The sequence below is a fragment of the Hyaena hyaena genome, unplaced genomic scaffold, assembly GCF_003009895.1.
Source record: "Hyaena hyaena isolate Hyena2069 unplaced genomic scaffold, ASM300989v1 scaffold_10, whole genome shotgun sequence".
NCBI classification, from domain to species: domain Eukaryota; kingdom Metazoa; phylum Chordata; class Mammalia; order Carnivora; family Hyaenidae; genus Hyaena; species Hyaena hyaena.
The window spans coordinates 1,822,277-1,834,955 of NW_024080642.1; the positions used below are offsets into that span (position 1 = coordinate 1,822,277).

Consider the following 12,679-nt stretch of genomic DNA (forward strand, 5'->3'; position numbering starts at 1 on the left):
GCTTTGCTTGGGAGAATGAGCGTGCGTAGTCTCCTCGTGGCGGGAGGTAGAGTGCCCGGAATACTAGGTTAATTTCCCGTCTGTCCGTAGCCGCTGTCCTGGCGTATTTCCTCCCTCGGGTCCCCTGTGCAGCTCTCGGTCTTGGAGTCCTAGCTGAGCTGCGGGGCGGCTCGGAGCGACCGTGCTCCCCGGGGGAGGGGTTCGCGAGGGCCTCCTTCCCGCCCTGGGTGGCGGGCGCGCGGTTCAGAGTCTAACAGCCGTTTGCGGGCCTCTGGCTGTATTTTTTCCCCCGGGGTTGCAGGGTCAGGGTGACTTCCCATTGGTTTTACAGACTTGTTTCTTATATGTTTTTTGCTCTTCCACTATGCAGAAACATAATTACAGTAGAAATCTCGAAAAGTGTACCCGAGAAACAAAAACCGCCCTTCAAGCTAACCCTCAGCTGAAACATTTCTTAGACACGTATAACATTTTATGTTTGTTTCCCCCGGCTGAGAAAGAAACTAGTGAAAACGGATGTGAAAATATTCTCAACGAGATTTATTCGTTACGAAAGGATCCCTCCAAAGTTAAAAATGTCAAGAACGTTAAGCAGTTGAAGTCCTTGTTATTTATTGAAACATTATTATTTTTATCAAAAAACTTTAATGTTTATTTTCGAGAGATCGCGATGGGGGAGGGGCAGAGAAAGGGAGACAGAGGATCCAAGGCAGGGGTGGGAGCTCCGAGCTGACAGCAAGAGCCCAATGTGGGGCTCTAACTTATGAACGGTGAGATGCTGACCTGAGTGGAAGTCAGACTCTTAACCGACTGAGCCGTCAGGTGCCCCTGAAGTCATTGTTTTAAACGCACGCTTCTTGAAGGACATAAACTTGTAGACCCACAAAAATCAGAAGACTTCTCTTGTGAATTTGGTACACCACTACTAACATTATGGGAAAGTCTCTGTCCCTTTGCAAAGACTCTGGTGAAGCCGCGACTAATACTAAAAAGAAGTAGGACGTTCCAGCTTACATTTTGCTAATTTTTCCTTTCAGGAAAGTGGCGATGTTTTCCAGTTCCATTAGGGCCATTCTTGGTCCAGGCTCTCCCTAATTCATGCTGTCGGAAAAAATCCACCGCACTGAATAAGATTATTCCCAGTGTTGCTCTTTGTGATGAAAATACAAAGGAATCTGGAAATGCACTTGACAAGCTCTTCTCCTCGGAGCAGCAGGCTTCCATCCTGCAGGTGTTGAATACAGCATCTAATAAAGAACTTGAAGCTTTCAGAATGCTTCGTGGGAGAAAGTCCACCAATATTATAGAACACAGAGAGAAGTTTGGGCCATTTCAGAATCTGGAGAGTTTAATGAATGTGCCCTTGTTTCAGTATAAAACTATCATTCAAGTTTGTCACTCCATTCTTTGTCCAGAGACGAGAGCGGAAAAAAGAAAGTTCCAAGACACCCGGCACTTGAGAAAGCTCATCAAACCAGAGATAAAGAGAGAGAGACTGAAGGTATAACATTTTTCTTAATGTCCATTATAGGGCCTACCTATTTGAGAACCTACTTTGCAAAGCACTCTTCTGGGCACCAAGACAGCCTGTAGTTTAGTTGGGGTGTTACCAGTCCCGAAGAATGAGATGTACAGATAGTAAATTGGCAGTGGAGACGACAGGGAACTGGGGCTGTGACCGTCGGGCCGAGTTTGCTGGTAGAACTCAACCTGGATCTTGGAGAGGGACAGTTAGGCTAGATGGAGGAGGCGGGCATTCTAGAAGAAAGAACGGTTGTAGAAGGATAGGTCTGTGCAAGGTTTGTTTGTTTTTTAATTTTTAAGAAATCTGTATTTATTTTTGAGAGAGGAGTGTGAGTGGGGGAGGGGCAGAGAGCGAGAGGGAGACACAGAATACGAAGCAGGCTCCGGGCTCCAAGCTGTCAGCACAGAGCCTGATGCAGTGCTCGAACTCACAAAACGCAAGTTCGGAACCTGAGCCGAAGTCGGATGCTTAACCGACTGAGCCACCCAGGTGCCCCGTGCAAGGTTTATTTAAGAGGAATGTTGAGGCTGGCTGCACCTGAGGGTTCTATTGAGCGTAACGAGAAGTTAAGATGCAAAGATGGTTATGGTCTGGGAGTGACTTTATTTTTTATTTATATATATTTTTTTTACTTTTTAATTTACATCTTAGTTAGAACGTAGTGCAACAATAATTTCAGGAGTAGATTTCTTGTCCATTACCCATGTAGCCCATCCCCCCTCCCACAGCCCCTCCAGCAACCCTCTGTTCTCCATATTTAAGAGTCTCTTTTAAGTTTTTGTACCCCTTCTTGTTTTTATTTTATTTTTGCTTCCTTTCCCTTACGTTCATCTGTTTTGTATCTTAAGCTCATCATATGAGTGAAGTCATATGGTATTTGTCTTTCTCTGACTAATTTCACTTAGAATGATACCCTGTAGTTCCACACACGTAGTTGCAGATGGCAAGATGTCATTCTTTTTGATTGCCGAGTAATACTCCATTATATATACCACAGCTTTAAAGAAAAATTTTTTTTAACGTTTATTATTATTGAGACAGAGAAACACAGCACGAGTGGGGAGGGGCAGAGAGGAAGACACAGAATTCGAAACAGGCTCCAGGCTCTGAGCTGTCAGCACAGAGCCCAATGCGGGGCTCGAACCCATGGACTGTGAGATCATGACCTGAGCTGAAGTCAGACACTCAACCGACTGAGCCACCCAGGCGCCCCATATGTATACCACATCTTTATCCATCCATCCATCCATCCATGGACATTTGGGCTCTTTCCATACTTTGCCTATTGTCGATAGCACTGCTATATACATTGGGGTGCATGTCCCCCTTCGGAACAGCACACCTATATCCCTTGGATAAATACCTAGTAGTGCAATTGCTGGGTTGTGGGGTAGTTCTATTTTAATTTTTTGCGGAACCTCCATACTGTTTTCTAGAGTGGCTGCACCAGTTTGCATTCCCACCCGCAGTGCAAAAGAGATCCTCTTTCCAGGGAGTAACTTTAGAACATTATACTGGTCTTTCCAGCAGGATTTAATGTAATCTTCTTTCTCTCCCTTCCCCCTTTTAAAAAGCATCCTAAAAGCAAATCCTTTTCAATGTTGTCTTTTTTTTTCTTTTAATGTTTGTTTATTTTTGAGAGAGAGAGAGAGAGACAGAGTGCGAGCGGTAGAGGGGGCAGAGGAGAGGAAGACACAGAATTGGAAGCAGGCTCCAGGCTCTCAGCACAGAGCCCAACATGGGGCTCAAACTCATGAACTGCAAGATCATGACCTGAGCTGAAGTTGCCCCTTAATGGACGGAGCCACCCAAGCACCTTAAGACAAATATTAGAATTACTTGGCATATCAGACATTAAACCTTGGAGGAGGGACTTAGGTCCTGTGTGACAATATGTGATAAAATATTCTCTCATCTTATGCCAGTAGTAAGCACACTTTTTTCTGGACCAGTAGTTCTCAGTTTTGGGAGGATTTTGGATACCTTCTGGAAACCTGATGAAAGCTATGGACCTTCTTTTTCAGAAAAACAAAAAAAGCACATCTACATAGAATGTTGCATATACTTTCAGAGGGTTTGTAAGTTTCGTGAAGTCCATCCATAGACTTCTGATAGAATCTTACAGTTGATCTGGAATGTATTTGAAACCAAATATTTCAGGGGTTGGATTTCCTTCAAAGTGTTTGCTACAAATACTGTATATTCACTCATTACAGTGGAGTTGCAGTCTTATTTAGAGGGAACAGTTCTAAAGTTATTTTGTATGACAAAAGGCATGGAGCCGTCCTTGAAAAAAATCTTGCCTGTGAAGTGCTGTGTGTGACCCGGTGCAGTAATTCTTCTGTACGGTAAATCTCGACAACACTGAGGTAAAGAAAAGAACCAAAGGAAGGCCTGTATTTTGTAGAGTCATCCAGACTCTTCTGCCCTTCATGTGTACGTATCCATTCCTTAGTAGTGAAAGGGAGATGAATTAGAAAATGTTCCTGCTTTTCTGCCTTTGAATGTGTGGAGCACATTACTTATCCATAAGTGACGCCATTGTGCTACATCTCCTGCCAAGACTCCACGCAGAGTTAAATCCACACACCCAATTGTCTGTTGCACATTTCCCCTTAGAAGCCCTGCAGGCAACCTGAATGCAGTACATTAAAATACAAATCACCGCCCCCTTGCCTTCCCAGGTTGATATGCTTCCTGTCATCATCTTTAACAGGTGCCATTCAAGTTTATCCTAAGCTCCTCCATCCTGCATGGCAATTATACCCCCATTATCTCTAATCTATTTCTTGTCCTCACTGTCACGGTCTTTAATTTTTTTTTTTTTTTAAGTTTACTTTTGAGAGAGAGAAAGAGAGCCCTCGAGAGAGCAGGTGCACAAGCAGAGGAGGGGGAGAGTGGCAGAGAGAATCCTAAGCAGGTTCTGCACTGTCAGCACAGAGCCCAACACAGGGCTTGATCTTACCAACCGCAAGATCATGATCTGAGCCAAAATCAGGAGTCAGACGCTTAACCAGCTGAGCCACCCAGGCGCCCCCGATTTGTCACGCTTTGTCATAGAACAGGCACCTAACCAATACCACCTCTAGTCTAGCCTTCTATAGTCCATCTTCCACACAGCAGTCTGTGATGGTGCTGAAATGTCTCATCTGGTACCTGAAGGTTACATGCTTTGGTGGCTTCCTGGAGCTCTCAGGATAAAGCAAGATACTTCTGCAGAAATCTGCCCATCCCCCTGCACTTTCCCCACTTGCTCTTGTACCGCAGCCTATCTGTGTGGACATGGGGTGAAATAACGGCCCACTTAGCATTTACGCATTGTCCTGGTCCTCCAGTCAGTCTTCCCGGACCAGGTCTCCTCCCTACAGTGTAACTGTCATGTGCTGGCATTTCTTACAACGGACGGGTGTGTTCCTTGTTTCCCAGGACCTAGCGCGTGCCGTCCGTAGCAGCAGGTGAATATTTGAATGCCGACCTCGGACAAGGTGCTGAGAATAAGTAAAGGTTCTTTGTTTATAAACTGACTGCTACTGGCGGTCTCTTAGTATCACTCCTGCATCTCTCTAACAATTCTCAGTTCATAAACTGTAAAGACATTTCTGTTACAGAAACGAATCTGGCATTCTGAGTTTACAGCTTCAATTTTGTATCTGTTAAAACGTTTATACTTGTAATTAAACCAGCCCTTTTGTTTTAGGCAGTTAACAGTATCGTATCCATCGTTTTTGGAACTAGAAGAATTGCCTGGGCGCACATGGATCGTAAATTGGCAGTGCTGGACTGGCAGCAAAGTGAGTGTTGCCAGCTGATGAAAGGAACATACTTATCATCTGTCTATTTACAAGAGGTAAAGCAGCTGCACCTCCGAATTCCCACCTTCTAGAACTCCTTGTGCGGTTTAATCCTCTAGTCCTAAAAGGAATGTAACACAGGACTAAGGATTGGCTCTCCCAGGTGCTTATTATTCACCCATGTTTTTGTCACCTATGATTTTTAAAAGTTGACTCTTCATTTAGTTCATGAAATACATTCATGTATCAAAGGCAGATCCTGAGAAAGATTAGTGTTAAAATATGATTTCCTAAACGTTAAGAGTTTTATCACTATATAAAGCTTGTTTCTCAAAAATGCTATCACTAATTGCCTCATTTGTCTTCAAAACCTTGTGAGATGGGGAATAATTACCATTTGATTACACATATGAAAACTGGTATAATCAAGCATCTGATAGAATTAATCACTTGCAGATGATTGATTATAGGCTAGTTATTCTAACCCTCTGTTCTACCCTAGATGTTTTTATTTTATTTATTTAAAGACTTTTTTTTTTAATGTTTATTTTTGAGAGACCGCGGAGTTGGGGAGGAGTAGAGAGCCGGAGACACAGAATCCGAAGCAGGCTCTGGGCTCTGAACTGTCAGCACAGAGCTCAAAGCAGGGCTTGACCTCATGAACCGCGGGATCATGACTTGAGCCGAAGGCAGATACTTAACCGACTGAGCCACTCAGGCACCCCTTATTTTATTTATTTTTTAAAATGCTTATTTATTTTCGAGAGGGATATAGAGGATGTGAAACAGGCTCTGAGCTGAAGGTAGAGAGCCCAGTGCGGGACTTGAGCTCACAAACTGAGAAGTCAGATCCATAACCCACTCAGCCACCCAGAGACCCCATGCCTAGACATTTTTAAAAGGTTAAAAAAAGTTCGGGCGCCTGGATGGCTCAGTGGGCTAAGCTTCCAACTTCGGCTCAGGTCATGATCTCGTGGTTTATGGGTTTGGGCCCCGCCTCAGGCTCTGTGCTGACAGCTCAGAGCCTGGAGCCTGTTGGATTCTGTGTCTCCCTCTCTCTCTGACCCTCCCCTGCTCACGCTGTCTATTCCTCTCAGAAATAAATAAAACATTAAAAAAAATTTTTTTAAATAAAAGGTTAATAAAAAGTTCTAATCTTTTTTAAAATAAAAAAAAAACAAAAAAAGATTTTTCATTTGAGAGCAAGTGGGAAAGGCAGGAGTGAAAGAGAGAATGCCAGGCAGACTCTATGCACAGCATAGAGCCTGACACAGGGCTTAAACCCATGGCCATGGGATCATGACCTAATCCAAAATCGAGAGTTGGACACTCAACCAACTGAGCCACCCAGGAGCCTGTTATGTTGTCTAACACAGATTTTAGAAATTATGAAGTGCCTGGGTGGCTCGGTTGGGCATCCGACTTTGACTTGGATCATGACCTCGTGGTTAGTGAGTTCCAGGCCCAGCATCAGGCTCTGTAATGACAGCAGAAAGCCTGCCTCAGATCCTCTGAGAGTCTCCCTCTCTCTGCCCCTCCCCTGAGCTCACTTGCTTACTCACGTACTCTCTCTCAAAAATAAACATTTAAAACAAGAATTATGAAGCCCATTTTACAGATGAAGAAACTAGTACTTGGGAGGATGAAATGGTCTGTCTTAGCTCCACTTCTTCCTAATAGAAAGATGACCAGAACTTGGTTGTCCTGATGCCTCTATTAAATGCCTTTTCAGTTACTTCAGAACTGTTAGCAGGAGTTTAATGTAAGTCCTATTAAAAACAAAAACAAACACACAAATGGGAGAGGGGACCTAAACAAAACAAAACTTAATTATTTCTTGTCACTAATTATCTTTTTTTTTTTTTCTTTCCTTTTTTAAGATCTCTTCAGTCATTTCAAAGATGCCTAATGCTGACTTCTATGTTCTGGAAAAAATAGGACTTTCAATTCAGAACTCCTCTCGGTTTCCCTTGGTGTTACATTTTCATATCATGGAAGCCATGCTGTACGCCTTATTAAATAGTACTTTTGCCCAGGACGGCCAGCACCGGGTACTGAGCATGAATCGAAATGGAGTGGGGAAGCACTTGGAACTGATGATTGGTGACACACGGACTAGTGGAAAAGAGCTAGTGAAACAACTCCTCTCAGAGTCCGTGCTGAAGGAGGGGCCTCGGGTCGTCTTCCCATCAGAGAAGATCGTCCGCTACAGACAGATGTTTTCATCTACTGAACAACAGAGATCAGAAGAGTTCTATGATTCATTATTACAAGCTATTGCCTTCTACGAATTAGCAGTTTTTGACACCGAACCTTAAAATTCTGAGGTTACCGTCATGAGCTCTAATGTTATGTATATTAAATTGTATTTATTACCTCTAAAGCTGTAAAACCAACTGTTTTTAACAATGTTTATGGAGAAGAAAACATGTTTGTATTCAGATATTTAAAGCCAGGCTTTCAGCTGTTGAATTGGTCACACAATAATAAGCCTAGGCCAGACCAATAAAGATCTTAGAGGAGAATGTGTGCCTTTCGGGTTTTAGTGTTAAACGAGAAGATGACCCCTTAACAGCCAAAACAAGAAACAAAGTTATCTCCTCTGAAAAGCAAATTCCATCCTAAAGGATTTGCATTGTTATATTGTTAAAATAGGGTGTCATGATTTTTCTGGGCAGTGCTCATCATGGAAATAACACTGATTATAACAGAGAACACAACTTTTAAGTCCTCTTCTTTAAAAAACTTTTTTTTAATGTTTTATTTCTGAGAGGGAGAGAGACAGCGTGAGCAGGGGAGAGTCAGAGAGAGAGGGAGACACAGAATCTGAAACAGGCTCCAGGCTGAGCTGGCTGTCAGCACAGAGCCCGACGTGGGGCTCGAACCCACGAACCTGAGATCATGACCTGAGCCGAAGTTGGACGCCCAATTGACAGCCACCCAGGCGCCCCGTAAGTCCTCTTCTTCTGGAAGTAGCATGTGGTTCGATGTACTGCTTCCAAAGGTGATTTTCATCAACAGGGTCTATGAAACCTGGAACAAAGAGGCTTTGTCTCATAGGTTCATTTTTTTTTTTTCACTTTGAAGTAGTTTACTGGGACAGACCATCTTTTGAGAAAAGTAGCACTGGGACCTGGGTGGCTCAGTCAGTTAAGTGTCTGACTTGATTTCAACCAAGGTCATGATCTCCTGGTGGTGAGATCGAGCCCCACACTTGGAATGGAGCCTGCTTAGGATTCTCTCTCTGCCCCTCCCCAACTTGTGTATGTGCACGCGCTCTCTCAAACATTTTTAAAAAGTAGCACCCCCCCACATCTCCCATTATATTTTATTTGTCTTAGTTCAGGCCCTCATATCTCACCAATCCTGAACCCAAATCTCTGATGTCAAAGCAATATATCTTTCCTTTAAAAAGTGAAATATACTTGATGGGGAAAAAACTCATAATCAGAAATATATAAAATATGGGGAATCTGGGATGCACTCTACACCTATTAGCATACTCTTGTAAATCTCTACATTTACCTATATGGTTGTATAAGAACCTCTCCACCTTGGATATGTTGTAGATATCCCAAACAACACATGTCTGAAATCTTCTTTCCTTCAAATCCCCGCCCCCCCTTTGCCATTGTTCTATACTTGAATAAATAGCTTCACCAGCCATCTGGTTGTTCATGCCAGATGTATGGCATTCTACCTCCCTTCTATTCCTGGAAACCGCTTTAAGTGAAAATGTGTTCATTTTAGGACTTTATAGGGTAAGATGCTAAGTACTGAAAAGCCATCAGAAGTTGGTTACATTATCTCAAAAGTGAATCTAAATCTTACAGGACTTTATCACCTTTAAGAATTCCTAATTTTTTCCCCAAATCATGCTAAACCTAAAAAAAAATCTTAAATGTATACCATTAGGGAGGAAAATGTCCCCCACTGTTTCTTAATTTTTGACCTTATTAAATACAATTCTATAATTCTTTTACTTTGGTTCTCAATTATTGAGGATTACCAGAATTTTCTAATCATAAAAGACCAAAGTAATAGGTAAGTGCTCTACAAATAGTGAATGAACACTAGTACACAGTAGAAAGAAATCCATATACTTAAAAACCCAAAAACTTCAGATCTATTCTCTCTCGTACAAGCACAAAACCTGTTAAGAGCTTATATCCAAACCTATAAAATACCCATATTTACCCAGAGGATTGCACCTGGAACACCTATTTAAACATTGCATAAAGCCTCTTAGCTTTAGCCTTTAATTAAATCCATATACTATCAATAACAAAAAGTAAACTGAACAAACGAGGTAAAACATATCTTCATACACATTTGTAAACAGGTATACATCAATATTTTCCATCCGTACAAAATTAGGATCCTTACCTTTTTGGCTGAAAACATAATTCACCAGATAATGTAACTGAATTCTAGGCTAACATAATATAAACACGTGGAATAGGAAACTATTTTCAGATATACCTGATTATATGATCGCAAAAAAGATTTTAAGTGAAATGTGGGATTTCACAATTTTGTAATTAAAAAGATACACTTTCTCCAAAAGCATCACCTTCAATGGAGATGGCTATGATCTAGAAAGCCTATATATAGTAGACTCCTCCTTTGTTACAATTTTGATGGGTAGCAGTTTGTCCAAAATAGATATATTAACATTAATATCTTTATGAAATAAAACATCACTGATATAAAAATACAAGAAAAATGTACAAGGCAAATTATTTGAGTTGGCAAAATATACAAGATATCACGTGTATGGTTGCTAAAAAAGATTTATGAAAACGACAATTCATAATCTTGTTTTCAGTTTGTCAACATGCTGATCCAACGGTAAAATATGCCGGAGGAATACACTAAAAATAAATTTATCAGGAAGATATTACTTTTTGAAAACCGAAGCATAATTTCTTCCCTAGGAAGTTTTCTGTGTGTTCTGTAATTTTGTATTGCATAAACTTATTTTTTAAAGATCACCACCTAGATGATTCATATATACAACTTGATTGACTACTAAGGGCTGGGTTGGAGACAGGTGGATTAAAGCTATCAGGAAAGAGAAAAATTATGGATTAATTTAACACTGATACATCTTTAGTAATATCCTAGTGAACTGTCTCTTCTAGAAACAGTTCACTCACATGCAAAAATACTACAACAAAGCTAAGTCAGATAATACAAAAAACTTCAGAAAAAATACCACCATAATCATAAATACAATTTGGAACTCAAATTTTTTCACTTTAAATATCTGCACACTAATAAAAAATATACAAAGAGCCTGTTTTAAATGTACAGTAAGAAATAAATTCTTCCACGAATCCATATAAAAATGTATCTTGAGGAGTACATAATAATCTGTACAAGGCCTTGGTAATGTGAACATTAAGGGAAGCCAGCTGCCAAAGTGTTCACAGTCTCTTTTGAAATGTTAAGATGAATCCCTTCAAGATAGTGCAGGAACCTGTCAAAATTACAAGGAAAAGTTTGATTTAACCATCAGATGAGAACATTCTTTAATCTTGAAATAGCTGTCTACGGTGTTATTTTTATAGAGCCTTTCTTTACCTTCTTTTACTTTTCCCTTGTTCTTTGAGCTTCTCAGCCTTACAAATGTTTCGAAGAGTTGGCAAGTACTCAGTTATACTAGCTTGTCTATTACCCAGGTTCAGAAGGGATCGGCTAGAAAATACACTTTTAATGACTGCTATCCTCCTCCGGGCACTGCTGTAAAAGAAAAGGAATGCATTACTTTTTACTTTTAAGGGCTAATAAAAACGCAACAACCTCAAACACAAGCGGCTTCTGGTCTCCACTTCTCCTTGCTTCAGGTCTAGGCTAGATTAACTAGATTCCAGGTTAACTTCCTCTATCATTTTCAACACATCAATCACTCACATGGGGAAAAAACCTTTAAAGGCTACCTGCTACCCGTCACAGCAAATCAAAACCCCACTCCCTGTCTCCTAATCTCTCATTTTTCTTCCCAGCAATCAGGCTGGTCTCCCTGTCTTATGAGAAGCTACATTACTAAGGGTGTACCATGACCAGTAAAGCCCAGCACTTCAAAATTAGTAAAAAGAAACGAATTATTTCCCCTTAATCATTTATTAGTGAAAACTAAAAAGTAAAAGGAAGGCAGACTTACTCTAAATCAGCTGCTGACTGACTGAAGTAGACGTTGCTGCGTTTTTGTGAAACATAGAAAGTAAGCTCCTTTGTTGGATCTATTCCGGATTTCTTGCAAGAATTCAAGGGGGTTTCCAATGCTTTTGAAATAGTAGATGAACATTTAGTAAAGCTGAGAGCTTCTACGGCTGCCTGTAACTCTCCCGAGCTCAGAGAAGTCCATCCATTGCTAGTCTCGAGACTAAACTCATCACAAAGTCCACTTTTAACATTTGTCCAGCTGAAGTCGTTTTTACCAAATTCCTTTTGTTCTCTTGCATCATTTAAAAGAGCATCTAAGAAGGACATGTTATCCATGAACTCAGTGAGAGAATTTAGACAATGAGAAACGAGGGCAGCACATTTTTTTTCTGCTGGTGTTTTAGGAGGACAAGGAACAGACTCAACGTTAGAGTCTAAACATTTGTTCAGTTTCTTTGTCTCTGGATTGCTTTCTTTGTCTCTGGCTTTGCTTTCTTCTGAATTTGAGGAAGAAGATGCAGGGGAAAGGCTAAGGAATTCATTAGAAAAGTCCACTTCGGTATCAAATAAGTCACTATCATCCAGAATTACCATCTTTTTCTTTTGCTTCTTCTTTTGTGGCTTTTTCAATGGCTTCCCTCCTTCCGAATGTTTCCTAGCAAGACACCTTATATTTTTTGTGACTGCGCTGGTGTCCACACTTCCTGATGAACCGCAAGAGTTTTCTGTTTCCGGAATGATGTTAACAGGTAATGGCAGAATGAACTCAAGATTACTGTATAAGAAATCTACATTCTGTGTTCGGAATTCTGTAAGAAGCTGGATGAACTGATACCATTCTTCCTTTGTTCTGATTTTGTGCTGAAAAAAATTTTTGAATGAAGAAGTGTTAGAACATAGTCTGAACATTTTTCTACCCATGTGACTATCTTAAGAGTAATGAGTTGCTACTCTCATAATTTTATTAACCTATACTCCCTTAATCTGTCAAATAGTTCTGGGGGCACCTGGGTGCCTCAGTCAGGTAAACGTCTGACTTCAGCCTACGACACAATCTCACTGGTTTGTGAGTTTGACCCCCGCATCGGGATCTCTGCTCTCAGCTCTCAGTGTAGAGCCCACTTTGGATCCTCTGTCTCCCTCTCTCTCTCTCTGCCCCTCCCCAGCTCGTTCTCTCTCTCAAAAATAAACATTA

General features: G+C 41.1%; 2 protein-coding genes across 3 annotated transcripts in view; one reads left to right on the plus strand and one right to left on the minus strand.

Annotated features, from left to right (window-relative positions):
- TEFM (transcription elongation factor, mitochondrial) lies at positions 1–7,841 on the plus strand. Its single transcript, XM_039251691.1, has 4 exons — positions 1–46; positions 1,038–1,501; positions 5,223–5,372; positions 7,197–7,841. The coding sequence occupies exons 1-4, from the start codon at positions 16–18 to the stop codon at positions 7,632–7,634; spliced, it is 1,083 nt and encodes a 360-aa protein (XP_039107622.1). The 5' UTR covers positions 1–15; the 3' UTR covers positions 7,635–7,841.
- A 1,698-nt stretch (positions 7,842–9,539) lies between these two features.
- ATAD5 (ATPase family AAA domain containing 5) overlaps positions 9,540–12,679 on the minus strand; it is a 44,092-nt gene continuing 40,952 nt past the window's right edge. Inside the window, exons 21-23 of one of the 2 annotated variants that reach the window (XM_039252124.1) lie at positions 11,483–12,345; positions 10,903–11,058; positions 9,540–10,798 (exon numbers count right to left, since the gene is read on the minus strand). In XM_039252124.1, the coding sequence (XP_039108055.1) occupies positions 10,720–10,798; positions 10,903–11,058; positions 11,483–12,345 (1,098 nt within the window). In that variant the 3' untranslated portion in view covers positions 9,540–10,719. Of the gene's footprint in view, positions 10,799–10,902; positions 11,062–11,482; positions 12,346–12,679 lie in introns of both variants that reach the window. The other variant, XM_039252118.1, reaches the window with a different exon arrangement.